The sequence below is a fragment of the Grammomys surdaster genome, unplaced genomic scaffold, assembly GCF_004785775.1.
Source record: "Grammomys surdaster isolate TR1022 unplaced genomic scaffold, NIH_TR_1.0 186, whole genome shotgun sequence".
NCBI classification, from domain to species: domain Eukaryota; kingdom Metazoa; phylum Chordata; class Mammalia; order Rodentia; family Muridae; genus Grammomys; species Grammomys surdaster.
Window position 1 is genome coordinate 1262599 of NW_021604631.1, and position 16737 is coordinate 1279335.

The following is a 16737-nucleotide window of genomic DNA, read 5'->3' on the forward strand; positions in this document are numbered from 1 at the left end:
GACTAAAGTAGAGTAATGACTGTGTCTCTGATTTATATGAATGCTGAGAAAGCTTTATGTGCCACTATGTTCCTATGTCAACCCATCTACCATTGTGTGACATAGTTGTCCCCACTTTACACAAGATACTAAGGCAGAGAGAGAGATTTGAAAAAATTTGTTCTGGCAACATACTAGAGACAGGACGCAAGTACACCAGTTGAGAGTTCTGAGAGCTAAAAGAAGTCTTGACTAGTATGACCAAATTATTCTTGATGATCTCCAAGAAACCATGAGAAGCTTAAATAGCAGAACTCCTACTTCAACTGTTCAGTATTTTCCTGAGGAATCTATTTAAATGTTTGAATATTTTATTTACTACACACACACACACACACACACACACACACACAAACTTGTTTAGATAAAATCCACTCTCCAACTCTTCCCTTATCCCCACCACCATCCCCTCACACACACACACACACACACAACTTGATGTGCATTCTACTTTCTTTTTAAGTGTTTTAATACCCTTAGTCTATTTAGTTCTGCCTGTATGTGCTAGGTATAAGACTATCTACTGAAGGATGAGTAACTACTCAGAGCCCACACACCCTAAGAAAACTGACTTTCCCCCCTGCCGACAGCCATCAGATGCCAGTAGCTCTTCAGATCCAGGTGGAACTTCAGGAGCGCCTCTCCTATTTATTTCTAGAATTTTGGCTGACTTAAACCTGTACAAGTCTAGAGACTGAGTTCATGTGTATAGCTATGCTGCCTTGTCCAGCAAACACTGTTCCACTGCTGACATCTAATCCCTCTAACTCTCAAGCCCCTCCATACCCTCTTCCTCAATGATCTTCAAACCTTTATAGGAAAGGATAGGATATAGATGTTCCATTTAGACACTGCTTAGGCAGTTATTGACTTTGTTTTTCCAGAGTTAGTGGTGCCTCAGCAGATCCTGTGGGCCCTAAGTCCAGGAAGTCTTCTTCCAGAAGACCCAAGCCCTCTGGCAGAGAAAAGAGTTTTCAGACAAAGAAGCAAAAACATACTGACATTTAGAACTGAGTACTCCACAGACTCGGCATGTTGGCCAGTTGTGGTTCTTTATATTAATCACCATCTTCTGTAAAAGGAAGCTTCTTTATTGTGGGTTGATCAGAGAATCAGTCTTTGGGCACAAACATACAAACTTAGAGACATTTATTACTAATATTGATTTAACAGAATAATAGTAGTAGGCCTATGACTTGGCCAGTCATGAATTTTTGACCCAGTTAATGTTACTAGAAATGAGGACCATGTTATAGGATAGGCTTTAAGTCTGAACAGAAAATAATTGGTTACTCCCCCCTGATATTCCTACCACTATTATACTGTTGTATACATCTTGCCAGACCAGTCATTGTTATAGCTTACAAGGTTCACTGGGTGAGACTGTCTCATAGCATCCATAGAACCTTCCAGTACTATGAATCCTAGCTAGTAGGGAAGGAACACCAGATCATTATTAGCTTGATTTTTCCATGTCCTATAATTCAGATATGCAGTGTCTCCAGCAGTAGAGTCTTATGATCAAGCTCTGGAGGGTAACCAATGACAGTAGCCTTAGCAATATGTATGAAATCCTATTGACCAGCAAATAAAAAGAGGAAAACAATACCTGGCACTGGGCTTTTTATGTTATAGCCTATAGTGTCTGAAGGAAGCACTGTCCTCTTGTTATAGGTTAAGTCCATTTAAGAGAGGGGGGAAGGGAAAGGCAGAGAGTAAACTTATATATTAGTAGGTTTTCATATTATGTTTTCAGAGGACTTAAGTGGTATCCTTCCCATATACACCCTTCTCTGCCCTTGGCTCCTACCCTAGTCCCTCCTGTTCCATTTTTTCCCTTCCTACCTTTATATCATTCACATTCTATCCCCTCTTTCTTTGAAATATCCTTATGTCCTCTTGCTAGTTTCCCAACTTCTGTGCATTCTCTAATATAAACATGCATACCTAAAGATTGAAAGTTAATACCTACATGTGAGAGGGAATGTGTGGCATTTGTCATTTTTCTTTCTGGATCTGAGTTTCCTCACTCAACTCCATTAATTTACCTGTGGATTTCATAATTTCATTTTCTTCGTGGCTGAATAATATTCCATGTAATTCATCCCATTTTCATTATCTACTCATCCATTTAATAGACATTAGATTGATTCTATTTGCTGGATTTTGCAAATAAACCAGCAGAGAATATAAATACACAAGTATCTCCATAGTAAGATATGAAGTCTTTTGGAAAGTAGCTATACTATTCTCCTAAACCGCCCTATTAGGGCCTGGCATTGCTCTTAAGTTACATGTGAATTAAATATAGCCCACAACCACCTCACTGTATCTCACTCCTCAGATGTTAGGCCTCAGTACAAGTGTTATAGCCTCTAGAACAGCCCAAGTGATCACTTCCTGCAACTGACTAGTTTGCAATATTTATTCTGAGACTTAAATTTCAGGAGTTATCTAGAACATATGGAATACTTCTGTCCACAGAGTTTAAGAATTATGAAACAATTTAGTCCAGTCATTTGAAGTGATTAAAGAATGGGGAAAGACTTCAGAGAGGTCAAAAGAGGTATCTTCAGTACTTAGTTCTGACATGCCTGAGAATGACTGCAGAGCTGAATAGAATTGGTGCCAGTAAGATTCTTGACGTTATTGAAGACAGATCCAGGGGTTTTGTCAGCTCAGGTATTTGAGGTGTGTGATCATCTGGCTCAGAGATGCTCGTTTTCCCTTCACAAAGTGTTGCTGTAAGTGTGCAGCCAGAAGCTGAACAGCAACTTGAAAAATATACAGGAGACACAGGTTACATGTGCAGGCTACACAAGCTCTAAAGCTGCTTCTATTTCGGTAAATTGATTGAAGCAAGGGACTGAGTAAGGAAGAACACTGGTGAGCTGCCTCAGTGGGGAGTGGAGCTTTCTGTATAGGCCTGACAACCTCAGTTTGATCCTCAAAACCTATAATGAAAAAAGAAAACAAACTCTGTTTACCTCTGACCACCACACACACCTAGGCACACAGAAACATGCATTCCTACTTATACATAGGACACACACAGCAGCAATAATAAGTAAAATACATAAAAGAAGTAAAGACCGGAGCCTAGTGTACCTTAGACTTCCAGTGCTGCCAAGTATTGAAAACAGCAAGATGACTAGATAACCTACACTCCAGGAAAGCCTGTAGGTACCTAATGAAATGATTGTTTTGTCTTCTCTTCTTCCAGTGCTTTCCCCTGCTCAAGAGAGCCACGTGAACATGGACCTCCCCCCAGTGTCTGAACAGATCATGCAGACGCTGAGTGAGCTTGCCAAGTCCTTCCAGGATATGGCTGACCGCTGCTTGCTTGTCTTGCATCTGGAAGTCAGGTAGGACCCAACTAAACACAGAAAATTATGGTGTCAGGGCCCTCTGAGACGTAATTCACATGTTGTCTAAGGTGGGGGAGGAAGCATCAAGTGCCACCATAATTTTAATTTTTACTGTTGATGTTGTTCTTCTGCTGAGCAGATGTTTAGCAGTATTCAGTGTTCTTAAAGGATTGAGCATATGCTGGACTGTGAGAGTGATGACTCAGGGTGTGTGCCCTGTGATGCAACCTGGATTTGCACATGCACACCAACCATGTGGGTGGTCTCAGGGCCAGCTAACAGGTTATTTCTACAAAGCTTCAGTCTCCTCTTAAAATGAGAATAAGAGTTCTTACCTTAGATGTTATGAAGGAAATCTTGAATAACTTGTACCATTTCTGTCATGTATTAAGTGAAAAGTATGACTTTATCATCATTGATATTTTTGCAAGTCAGAAAGAAGTTATATCCAAGAACCACAAAGCCCCACTTCAACAAACTTAAAACCCGATTGAGGAAGTTAAGGAAAAGAATGATCCAAGAGAAGGGTTTTAATATGCCTTATTCCTTCCCCTGCAGTAGGAAGACACTGCCATTCAGATGCATATCTTCATTTGTTAAGCATTTGAGCAGGTGTCTTCTCTGTGCCAGGCTGCGCTCTAAACACTGGGATACAACTATGAGCAAAATACTACAGGTCCTGCACCTCTGATGGTGTAGCCAGCAGTCACAGATAAGGCAACAAAGATACTTTCAGATAGTCAAAGCTAAAGCAATAAATAACAGAATGAGAGGCCAGCTCAGAGGGTTAAGCCACCTGTCTCCAAGTCTGCTGACCTGAGTGTAATCCTCAGAGGCCACATGATGAGAGGAAAAGAACAGGCTCTCAGTTGCCTCCACACTTGTTAGCTCATGGTGTGCTCACATAAATAAATTAACTAAATAAATAATTTGATAGCATGAACTGCTCATGTAAATTTACTCATAAAAGTTGAGCGTCCTTAATTGAAAATTCAAACCTGAAACTGCTCTTTGGACTTGCATTTCAGATGCCCAGCTGATAAATCTGTACATATATTCTAAAATTCAAAAATTTTTGATCCCAAGTATTTTCAGTAAGGGATTCTCAAAAAATAGCTACATTTAAAAATGTAGAAGGAAGGAGACAAAATGACGTATATTTTGTTTAACCATATATACATATACATATACATATACATATACATGGCTTGTGTTGACACAAGGTTAACACAGAAACAGTGAGTTACTTTTCATTTTCTGTGGTAAGCCTTGGCATCTTCACATTTTATACTTAGAGTGCATCATGGTGATGACATTCCACATGCTCAGAAGCTACTGTGACAAAGGTACCCTGGAAAATACAGGGTATATAAGTTAACTAGGAAGGGAATTGTTTAGACAGGACATGTGGTAAAATGACAGTAGCAACCAGATGAATGGGCCAGGTGGAGGGCGGGTAGAGTAATGTAAAAGACAGTCTGGGGCCTAATTGTAGGCAGTCATATGTCTGATACACTGGAGGTCTTCAAGACACACAGAACAGTTCTAAATGTGTTGTATATTAGGAACCCATTGGAGAGGCTTCTTCAATATACGAGGGCTGCTAAGAATTAGTATTTTTAAAGGACTGTTCTGGATGTTGTATGGAAATAGGACTGCAGAAAAAATAGGGTAACCGGATTAAGCCTGTTAGAAGCATCAGTGTGACAAGGTGGAAATATGAAAGATGTAGAACTTGGAGCATATACTAAAAGTAGAAATTGAAGAACTTATTGTCAGACTGGCTTGGGTTCAGGAATGGGTGGCAATGAGAAAAAGACTAACAGAAACCAACCAGCTCAGAGCAGTGTGGACGTAAAAGACATGAGCGCCAGCAGACAGGTAATGACGAGGGTGAGACAGGAGCAGCCTGGACGGTACCCTTCTGGTCACATCACCCTGGATATGCCTGATACCATCTAACTGAAGCAAGACAGACTGCAGGAGTAGAAAGGTCAGGGGTGCGGATTAGAGGTTTCAGAATACAGGAACTCGAGGTGTTCACTCTGAGAAGCTTATCTGACACCTAGGCAGCAGTGCCAACTACTGGATCTCTGGATCAGACAGCCTGGTGTGGCCTGGGAGTACACGTTCTTCTGTGTTTTTTGGAACAATATTAAAGTTGATTAAATATTTTCTTTAATTCGAAGTTACTATGTCATCTGTGTCTTAAAAGTATAAACATGAGTTTGGTTTACAGTTAAGAGGAATGTATTTAGATTCAGTTAAAACTTGGATGGCTTTGAAGCATGTTAATATCACTTCCTTATATGCCACTTGCTTTTGGCATTCTTTGCCTTCCCCACAATGAACTACTCCTCTGTTGCTTGTTAGCACCCTGAGAATGGAACAAAAGAAGTAGCCTGCAGGTTTTGAATATGTTGTGCTCAGCATTATTCCTGAGTTTATTTCAAATATTAACTTGTCTTGAAATAAAGCATCTCACTATGTATTTTCTGATTTGTTTTACGATAATTTTTAGATTTGTTTTCTATTTATTTTCAAGTCGATAATGAAATAAAGCAGGCATTTTCTATGAATAGATAAATTCAATGGACAGAGAAGAAAGAAAGAAAAAAAATAAAACACCCAGTAATATTCTGAGGCGACTGTTACCCTGGGTTGCAAAGCAAAACAAGAGAACAGCAAATTAATTACTCTCCCAGCTCCTGGGATTTTCTGCTATTGATTGTGCAGTCTCAGGACATGTTCTACATTCAGAATCACCGACTTGTGTGTAGCTAATTCCAGGCGGGATGTTTTCAGCACGTCTGAGTAAGATCTTTGAAATCCTTAACCTCTGTCCTGTCCCTTTTATTGTTTGTGCTTCTTACCAATACTATTCTTAAAATGCCAAACATGTCTCATCAACTTCATAAGAAATCATACAATTATAACATTCTATGTCTCCTTCAGTATTAATTTAAAAATGGGAAAGGATAATTTCAGCCTGAAGTTTAGTGCTCTAGATACAGAATTATTTTTCCTTTGTTCTGAGAATACTAAACATAGTTTTTTCTAAATTAATTTTTATATTTCTTGCTATAATCTGGTTCCAACATTCCATTTGTCTTCTATGAATATGTCTCCATTCTGTCCCTATTCATGATGTGTGTGGTTCATGGAACTAACCGACTTCTCCACATATGGCTGAAGTGATAACTGCTGACACTCTCTGTGTCCTATAACATTACCAGTGAGGAGAGGGGAGCACTGGTGAGGATACAAAGTAATCAAACAGATATTGTGCTAATCATCAAATTGTATGAACCAAGAGTGCAAGGCTAAAGAAGAGAACACTCACTCCTCAGGTGTGTCTTGTTCGTTGTTATAAATGGCCCCAGTAATGAACCAGTCATGATGTCTGTATGATTTCTTCATATAAATAAGCTCTTCCTATTTTTATAAACAAGACTGTGTTCTTGAAAGGAAATGAGTTGTTTTATGAACTGCAATTTTACATGATAGTCCACTTGTAAGTCAATCACATGCATCTGCAAGTACAGAGGGTGTATTAATCACTTCTCTGTTATTGCAATAAAATGTCATGACCAAAAACAACCTAAGGAAGAAAGAGTTCATTTTAGCTTGCAATTCTAGTCAATCATGGCAGATAAGGCATGGCAGAAGGAACAGGAAGCAGAGAGATTACAGTTCATCAACACACAGGAAACAGAAACGAAATTAGGGGAGAGGCTCTACACTCTCAAAGCCCACCCCAGTAACGACTTCCTCCTTCAGGGCTCCACCCCTTAAAGGTTCTATAGCCTCTCCAAATAGCACCACTAACTTGGAACCACATATTCAAATGCGTGAGCCTGTGTGAGACATTGCTCATTCAAACCACCACAGAGAGTATGTGAACAACCTCCTCCTTGTTCTGATACTTAAGTAATGCTTATTTTATCCCCATTCTGTTATGAAAGAGAACTATAATTGAGGCCCTGCCCGGAGCTAGCATGATGAAAAGTGATACTCTCTCTAGCACTTTTAGCCTGAAAACACAGCAGCAAGAACCAAATTAAAAATGAAAGCCATGTGAAATACATTAATGGGTTATGCCAGCAAAAGTCCAGAACAACTTTAAATGCCAAACTTTATCTTACTCCCCAAAATAACTGTATATCCATAGCCTATATAATTCTTTAATACTGTTTAAGTTCAAAGCAAAAGGGAAAAGTTCTTGAGTCTTACAGGTTCTCTGTTGAAGAACCCATCCAAAGAACATTTGACCTTTTACCCATGTCACTGTAGATCAACATTTAACCACCAAGTAGTGTCTTTCCACAGTTTGAGGCAGAAAGCAGATGACAACACCCCCCACCCCCGTCCCTCAAGAGATGAAAGGCATGGTGAGACCATTAAAAGTTGTTGAGAGGGTTTTTTTTTCATATTTGAACTTTAGAAAAAGAAAATTAAGTTGCCATTTGAATCCACAGTGCCAAGAATGTCACCTTTATCAGCTGATTTTCCTTACCATCAGGAGGGCTCTAAGTAGGTTCAACAGCAACTGCCTGTCACCATTGGGATCCTAAGTGTGCACTTTCTGAAAATCAACCATCCTGCTGTGCAATCAACGGTGTTTGCAGAAAACCTTAATGCCAAAGTCAGGCGAAGGTCAGCAACAGCACACCAGAACCCAGAGAAAAATAAAACTTTATTTGAATTTGATATTCACTAGTGACATTTTTTTCTGATCATTTGGGGAAAGGAAGATAGTACTTTAAGCGGTGGCTGTCTCTTCTCTCTGCCCTTGTCTCTAGAATATCATTATAAAGACTCACCTGCAGTGTGTCAGAATCTTCTAGCCTGTCTCTTTGAATTGTCTCCGAGTTCTACCAGCAGGCTACTCCTTCTTTGTGCCAAAGCTAGTCTTTGATCCTATCATCTAACTTCTTAAAGTTCTCTTAGGATGATGAAGTGGCTTAATGATCACGAGTCAGCACAGAGGACCCAGGTTCAGTTCCCAGCACCATATCAGGCAGCTACAGCTTCTTCACATCGGCTTCAGGAGGCACCAGCATTTGTGAGCATATGGAGACACACACATTATTGTTTCATTTTTAATTGGTCTGTGAAGTTCTCTTAAGGATTACTAAATATTCTGGCATAAAATCTCCACGACTTAGATGGCCTCTAAAGCCTAGGATGGCATTCTACAGCCTATGTCCCTAACCTCCTGTCATACCTCTCTCTTGTGATCTGCATGGAGCAAAAGGAGCCTCTCACTTTTGCCCAGAGCCATTGTCCCATGTTCCACTTCATGCCTTTTAGAATGCACTTCCTATGAGTGTGGCTATGCTGCCATAAGTTTAAGCCGAGTTAAAGATACTTGAGTATAGCTGCTTGTATTTCAATTAATACTACTTCATTTTCATTTCTGCAAGGTAGTGATTAATTGCACTAATCAAGATTCCTACTCCCGGGTGGGTCATTTTTCATTAATTATATCAGGAAGATCATATTGTAGAGGGGCTGTGACCAGAGCCTTTAGTTGCATCTTGATCAAACCTATTCTCTTTGCCAATTAACTCAGGAATGTCAGATTGGTTGTTGGTGACATTACTTATTAACTATAATTAACAGCTATGAGGATAATCTGAAATCAGTGAAATTTAACTATTCTCATTTATATTTGTATTTCCTCATATGGAACTTCTTAAAGATATTGCTTGAGACTGGACAGATTGTTCTGTGGTCAGAGCACATGTACAAGCATGATAACCTGAGTTTGAATCCCTAGAACCCATGCAACATAAAATGTCAGATATGGCTGAGTACCTAACACCAACATTGGGGGAAAGGGTAAAGATGTGTTGATTCTTGATTCTTGCTGGCTGGTCAGGGGAGCCAAAACAGCTTCCAGTTCACAACATGCAAAAAGCCCAACATTGTTACTGTTTAGAAAGGGGGGGGGCACTATGAGAGACTATAATGTATCTACATGACCAAAAAAATACTTTCTAACGGGCACACAGTGCTGGCTAAGATACAGAACAACTAGAATGTTGTGAGCAGGAGAGCAAAATAATAAATTTCATTAACACATGGTTTGTTTCTTCCAAAACTGTAGGTACTCTTAGCCTCTGACTCAGCAAAGCCTACTTCTAAGTAATTAGTCAAGAGAAATGAAAATTTATATTAACATAAAGCTTGGAGCAACTTAAAGGGGAAATTTAATTCCTTCAGTTCACAGTTTGAAGGAATACAGCCCATCAAGGCATGGTGGCAAGAGCATGAGGTGGCTAATGACATTGCATCTGCAACCAGGAAACACACTGAGAGAGATGATTAGTGCTGTCCAGTGGCTTCCTTCTTTTTATTCTAGCCTGGAACACCAGTACATGGAATTGTACTGCATACATTCTTCCCTTCTCACTAAACATCTCTGAAAATACCCTCAAAATTGTACCTAGAGGTGTATCTCCTAGGCGATTCCAAATCTAATCAAGTTGAAGATGAAGAACTATAGTTACAGATGGTGGTGAGCCAGCATGTAGGCTCTGAAAACAGCCCAAGTCCTCTGTAGGAGCCACGAGTGCTCTTAACCACTGAGCCTTCTCTTCAGATTATTCTTTTAGGCATTCTTATTATGCCCCATTAAGCTGTGGAGTCTTTAACACTGCAAACTGTCTTACAGTTCCAGATACTAGCATAGTTCCTAGCAAACTTATACATGGTCAATAAATGACTCATTCACATAATAAGCTAGCAATGATTAATGTAAAACTAGTGACAGTTGTCAATTCTTACTGTGAGCTGCCTTCACATCAGACTCCATATGGAGCCTTTGAGGCAGAATTTATTATTATGCCTATTTCAAGGGAAACTGAGGCATAGAAAGATTCTACTATCTTGCCTAAAGTCACACAGATATCAAAACTTGGAAACAAAAGCAGTGGTCTCCTATGATGGCATAGCATCAAGGATGGAAACTCAGCCTCTCAGTGTCTTCATAACAACATCTCCTAAAAGATGCCCCTATCTCCCTCCTAACTGCACACACAATCTTGCCATTGAAAAGAATTTCAGAAGTCGTCTGTTTCTTACCAAGAGTATAAGTATTAAATGAGCAAACCCCATAGACACCTGCTTGCTTCAGATCACTCAGCTTTATAACTAAGATGGCATTTTGATTAAGAAAGGACCAGTGGGAGGCATAGGTAAAAAGACCATGGCTGCTTCAAATATTTTGGTGCTCTTTCCCAGGCAAGATCCATGACCTCATGGGGAAATTTTATATTAATTACTCCACCAATTCCTCTGTCTTTCAGAGTTCATTGTTTCCACTATCTCATTCCTCTGGCAAAGGAGGGGAACTATGCCATCGTTGCCAATGTGGAAAGTATGGATTATGACCCTCTAGTGGTCAAGCTCAACAAAGACATCAGCGCCATGGAAGAGGCTATGAGCGCCAGCCTGCAGCAACATAAGTTCCAGTACATCTTTGAAGGTCAGAGCTTACCCTTGTGTCTAGGAGCCTGGGAGGGAAGAAGAGTAAAAGTGTCGATGAATGTCTGTATTAAAAATGTTTAATAATACCTGTTAGGAAAGGTTGTTTGCTAGTGTGTTTGGATTAGAACTGCTGCACCTAGCTTTATGTATGAGTAGATAGATACTGACTGTCACTTGCTCCTGACTGATAGGAAGATTTTTATCTAAGATAATGCTGATGTCTCTCCTCTACCTGCCTTGCCATGTATGCCACAGAGACTTGGGAACATGTGCAGAATGGACCACAAATTAACTTTAAACAAAAAGAATGAAAAGAAGGAGAGAAAAAAAAAGGTTCATACCTACACAGACAGAGAGTAAGAAACTTTGAAAACCCTTCACCTGGTTGCCTAGTCCCTGGCTGGGAGGTTTCTCTCACAGAATGCATTGCTCTCTGAAGTGATCAGACGCCTTGCTCTGCAGTCACTTAGTAGGACTACTTCAATGCCCTCTATCAACAGTGCTGTTGGAGACAATATTACCTAGAGATATTTGCCTTCAAACTTTTAAAAAATATGGTGCCAGCCAAATAGTTCTTCATGCTGAATTCTACCACAAACCTTTTATCTATAATCCAGTACCTAAAATAGCCAGGCTATAAAGAGAAAGGTTTATTTTCCTGTTCATGATGAAGAGTCTGCATTGCTTTTAGGTGAGATACGAGAGGTAAGGTGTCCAGATGGCAAAGACCAGGAGCTAATGAATGGCAGAGCTGCTGACCTTGTGGCCAGAGTGTGGATAAAGAGACCAGTATCTCACAGTGCTCCCCACTAGGCCTCAGTCCTAAAGGCCTCACTCCTCCCTGTAACATCCACAAGAACCAGGCCCTTAACAAAGATCCTCTGGTAAAATTATATTATATGCCCTTTTGATTTGTTTCTCAAAGCACGGACCTGAGTATTAGAAGTTGTCAGTGTCTTCACACAGAATAGAACATTGTACAGAGGTTGTGACAAGCTGCGGATGACAAGATGTTAGTGCATGGCCATTGCTGGCTTTATGAGCACAGTGTTCAACAGCAGCTTTGCAATCCTTGCCCCAGAATAGGTGAAATCCTGTTCTATGATGCAATTCTTAAAATGGAGCTATAAGAATGGAAATGTGTTAAGAAGAAGATTGTACTCGAAAGGGCAAGCATTTATGACATGAGCCATTGGCTAGCCTTAAGACACTGGACTGGAGACTGCCTTTACAATTGTCTGCAACATCAAGCCACTGTGTCCATTAGAGCCTCTGCCACTGTTCTCTTATCCCACAGAGCTTTCTTGTTGTTCCTGATGTGACTTTTCCAACCCCAGCACCTCCACAATGGTCTTATTTATGTGCTTAAATCTATTTAATGATATTTTAATTTATTAATACTTCAAGTCTTTAAAGTGAGACACTCCCCCATCACCTATTATCATTTATCATACATATTATACCATAGTAGGCTGTGCCTTAACCTAGAAAGGTGTTTTACCTTAAATTTTATATCCATATTGTGTCTCTTTTTCTTTGAGCCCAAATCTCTCTCTTCACTGTAAACATCATAAACTAGCCTATAGCGGTAGTAAGTTAATCTGCTCTAAACTCTCCAGCTGTGCACGTGCTTCTCTCCACCCACCAGATGTTGTGGATTCACAAATGAAAGACACACACACACACACACACACACTTATTTTTAATATGCCTTAAACAGCTCAATGGCTGGACATTTTCAAACCTCCCTGCAGCTAAGCTAGGACACTCTCCCCTCCGATATTCCTAAATTATTACTTTCTAAAATCTATATTCCATCTCTGCTACCCTACACCCAATTAGAAAAGTGGCCCCTGGGGCGATTCTACCCCGACTCTTACATATTGTATGGTTTCTCTCCTGCAGCTCTCAGGCTTGCTCTTCCTGCTTCCCCGTCATGGTAATTCTAAATCTTCCTTCTCCCTGTGGTCCCTTGCTCTAGAACTCTAAAGTCCCGCCTCTCTCAACCACTGGCCACTGGCAACTTTATTTACCAGTTAGAACCAGCTAGGGGCAAGGACCATCAACATCTCACATGCAGACCTGTGAATTCTTGTGTAAGTTTGAGAGCCAAATTAATACAAATAGCATTAAAACCAGTCCACAACCCAAGCCTGTGGTCCTGAAGGGATGCTGGTTGAGAATAGCTAAAGCAAGAGAAAGAATGCCTTGACCAAGGAGGAAATCAGCGTGAAGCCAGAAGAAGGAAGCTATTGACCTGTGTCATGTACTGTTTGCCGATCTGATTCTGATTTGCCATTAAGAGACTCAGACTTTAGGAAAGGAAGATAGCAATAAGATTGAATAGTTTGTGGTAGTTCTTGTGTTCTGAAGGAAATACCCTGCTGGAGGCCAGCTTTGCAAAAATGGGACAATCTGAATAAACATTTAAAATTATGTCCACTTTTTAAAGATAGTTACCTATAACTACTTTATGTTGTATTGAACCATCATTCCTCAGCGTAAATAGGACTATCCAAAGGGAGTCCTGGTGCTAAAAAGATGGCTCAGCTCTTAAAGGCTAGATTCACAACCAAAAAGACAAAAGGAATATTTCTAGTTTATTGATGTCCTCAGGTAAACCTCTGCCAAATTTTGTAGACTATAATAAAGCAGTCCTTAAGGGCTGGAAATTTGGCTCAGTTGGTTGAACATTTGGTCTAGTGTGCACAAAGAGCCCTAGGTCAGTCCCCACCATATTTAAACCTACCCATCATGATAGCACAAGCCTGTAATCCCAGCATTTGAGAGGTGGAGGCAGGAGGGTCACAGTTTGAGGCCAGCCTAAAAGATCTTGTAGGTGTGTGTGTGTGTATACACATACAAAAGAAGATAATAGGATAATCCTTCAAATGTAAGAACAAATCATTTATAGGATCCCACAAATATCTATAGATATCTCCTGGGAAATCAACAGTGAACTCACAGTCTATTTTTCCTAAATACTCCTGTTTCTGAATGTTACACATTCACCCTATTGTCAATGCTGAGATCTATTAGCGTTGTTGCTGAGAGTCCATACTTTATCAATTATTTTTTTTTAGTTAGCAGTGTTGAAGTTTAAATATTAGCATTATTGTTTTTGTTGTTGATTTGGTTTTTTTTTAACAGTCTAGGTCCTTAATCTCTTTTGTACATTAGGCCATCATTTGAATGGAATGGCCCACAGCAGCTCAGACTCTTTTGCATTAATCACCACTAAGTATGCTTCCCTGGATGGAGCACATTGGTGCTTTACTTGAACCCAAGTGCCCTTCTCTTTGCTTTCCTTTCCTTCTGATCATTTTTCTTTGCCTGGTTCAGGAAGCTCTCTCTGCTCTTAGAGCTCTCAATGAGCTGAATCCACACATTCATTCTCTTGGCAAGAATCCTGCCGGTAACTTCCTTGTTTGCAGTACTGCACATGGCATACTGGGTGACATTGCAGACATGTCGACATTGCCATGGAAACACTCATGGGCATTTCTTTTGAACAGTGCCCGTTCCCTTGATGTCTACAGCATCACCCTTCTTGTAGATTCGAATGTGTGTGGCCAAAGGAACAACTCCTTGTTTCCTTAAAAGGCCTGGAGAACATATAGAATGTTTCTCCTCTTTTTCTTTCTGTTTGTTATTTTGGCAAGTTACTGGAAGATGGCTAATACATGGAAAGCTGAATATTAGCGTTATTATTCATAATGTCTCACTTAGGAGTGACTTATTTTACATACGTAGGCTTCCAATCATGTTCGGAGCAAAATGTGTATCCTCCTGTGTTTCATAAGAAGAGAACAGATCACTGGGTGTACATGTGTTCTTTTATTTTTTCCAAATATCTGCACATATGGTAGCATTTCCTTTGCATGTTTATAGCTTATATCACTCTGGTTTATTCTTGAAGTCCTGTGGATGGTGACTTTAGGTGAGTATAGCAGAGCTGGGTTGTCAATATACCAAATTTGACTGACTATATTAAAATTTCCCATTTGCAACTTCTAGAAGTATTCTAAAGCTATTGTAAGATTAGCTATTGCAAATGGAATGCATGTTTTCTTGGTTTTCCACTTAAACCTGTGGAAGATGAAAAAGAGTTATCCTCTGTATAAGTTTAAGCCAGATGCCATTAACATATCCTTTCTTCCCTCTTTACTACTCTGTGCTGACCTCTAGGTCTGGGACACCTCATCTCCTGTATCCTCATTAATGGGGCTCAGTACTTCCGGCGCATCAGTGAGTCTGGCATCAAGAAAATGTGTAGGAACATTTTCGTTCTTCAACAGAATTTGACCAACATCACCATGTCACGGGAAGCAGACTTGGACTTTGCAAGGTATGAGTGAATATTGAGTTAGGATTCTTATCCAAAACCTAATTGCCTATAATGAGCTTATCTTTGAAAAAAAAAAAAAAACAAGAAAACTTATCTTTTAAAAAGAGAAAAAGATATCTGGAGAAATAGTTCAGTTAAAGTACTTGTGGTGCAAGCAAGAGGACCAGAGCTCAAACTCTCAGAATCCACATATATGCCATGTGAGTGGGTTTGTTGACTCTCCTGTGATACTGGCCTTGGGAGGAAGAGACTAAGACACCCCAGACCAAGACCTGGGTTTTACTAGGAGACCCGCCTCCATGAGTAAGGTAGAAGACAGATGGTGGAGGATTGACATCAACCTCAGACCTTCACATGTGAGCACACACACACATTTAAACAAGCACACTCATGTGCATTCTTGTCATACACACATACATGAAAAAAGGGAAGAAAGAAGAAAGGGAGGCAGTATTTTTAAGTGACAAAACCAGCAATTCTTTAAAACCCTATTCAAAGATTAACATCCCTCAAGAAGATAGTTGTCTCACTGTCTAACCTAAGTTGTTTTGTCTTGTTTTACATTTATTTATTTTGTGGCAGGGGTAGGAAGGAGCAAGGTGAGGGAGGGCATACTATAGAGAGCGTGTGGAGATAGATCAGAGGGTGACGTGCTTCTCTCCTTCCAACACATGAGTCCTGGGATTGACGTCAGGTCATCAGTCTAGGTAACAGGTATCTTTACCTGCTGAGCTGTCTCACTGGCCTCAAACTTAAGTTCCTCATTCTATAAACCATTGGTGATTTTCCTAGAGTAAAAGAGTAATATTTGTAGCATTTCATAAGATACATAAGGAAGTAGGTAATGCTTTAGCCTAGAGACAGTGAGTGCTACATGGTCTACCTTCTGGCTTTGAGTACATATGCTGCATGTATTTGATTTTTCAAGCATATATATGCATATGATTTCTCCTTTTACAAAATTGAAGCTATGTTAATGTAACTTAAAATATATTCATTGCATTCTGCAATTCAGTAAAAAATCTTTGAAAACATGATTTTTTTTTCAAATACTCACTAATACTTATAGAAAATTTCACTTTCAATAAGTGAATAAATCCATGACATAAATTAACAGAACTTTATTTTCTAATCACTTTGGATGTCAGTGGTTTGCATTTTGTTTCTCTCGTGGTAAGAAAGGACTGAACTTACCTGTACGTGTGCCTGTTCAGACACTGTTTCTGCAGTGACCCAGTTGAAAGCTGTCCTGTTTCCTTCCCACTGGGAGCAGAGTCATCGCCCTTTTTCTCCTCAAGGTTGCTCGTCTCAATTCTTAATGTTTCCTTCTAAGTCGCTCTTCAAGTGGTAGGGTTAATTTTATTTTACACCATTTGGTTTCCACATTGAATAATAAACAAACCCTTAGTGCTTTATTGGCAGTTCAAACTGTTGGGTAGAACGCGGATGGCAGTATGTAAGCGACTTCTCCCACTCTTCCCTTGTGCT

At 39.9% G+C, this 16737-nt stretch overlaps 1 protein-coding gene across 1 annotated transcript in view; it reads left to right on the top strand.

Moving 5' to 3' along the window:
• The window catches only part of Exoc4 (exocyst complex component 4), a 689148-nt gene that overhangs the window by 619519 nt on the left and 52892 nt on the right, over positions 1–16737 (top strand). The window contains exons 15-17 of the mRNA XM_028768362.1: positions 3263–3404; positions 10721–10899; positions 15090–15249. Coding sequence (XP_028624195.1) covers positions 3263–3404; positions 10721–10899; positions 15090–15249 — 481 coding nt within the window. The remainder of the gene's footprint in view (positions 1–3262; positions 3405–10720; positions 10900–15089; positions 15250–16737) is intronic.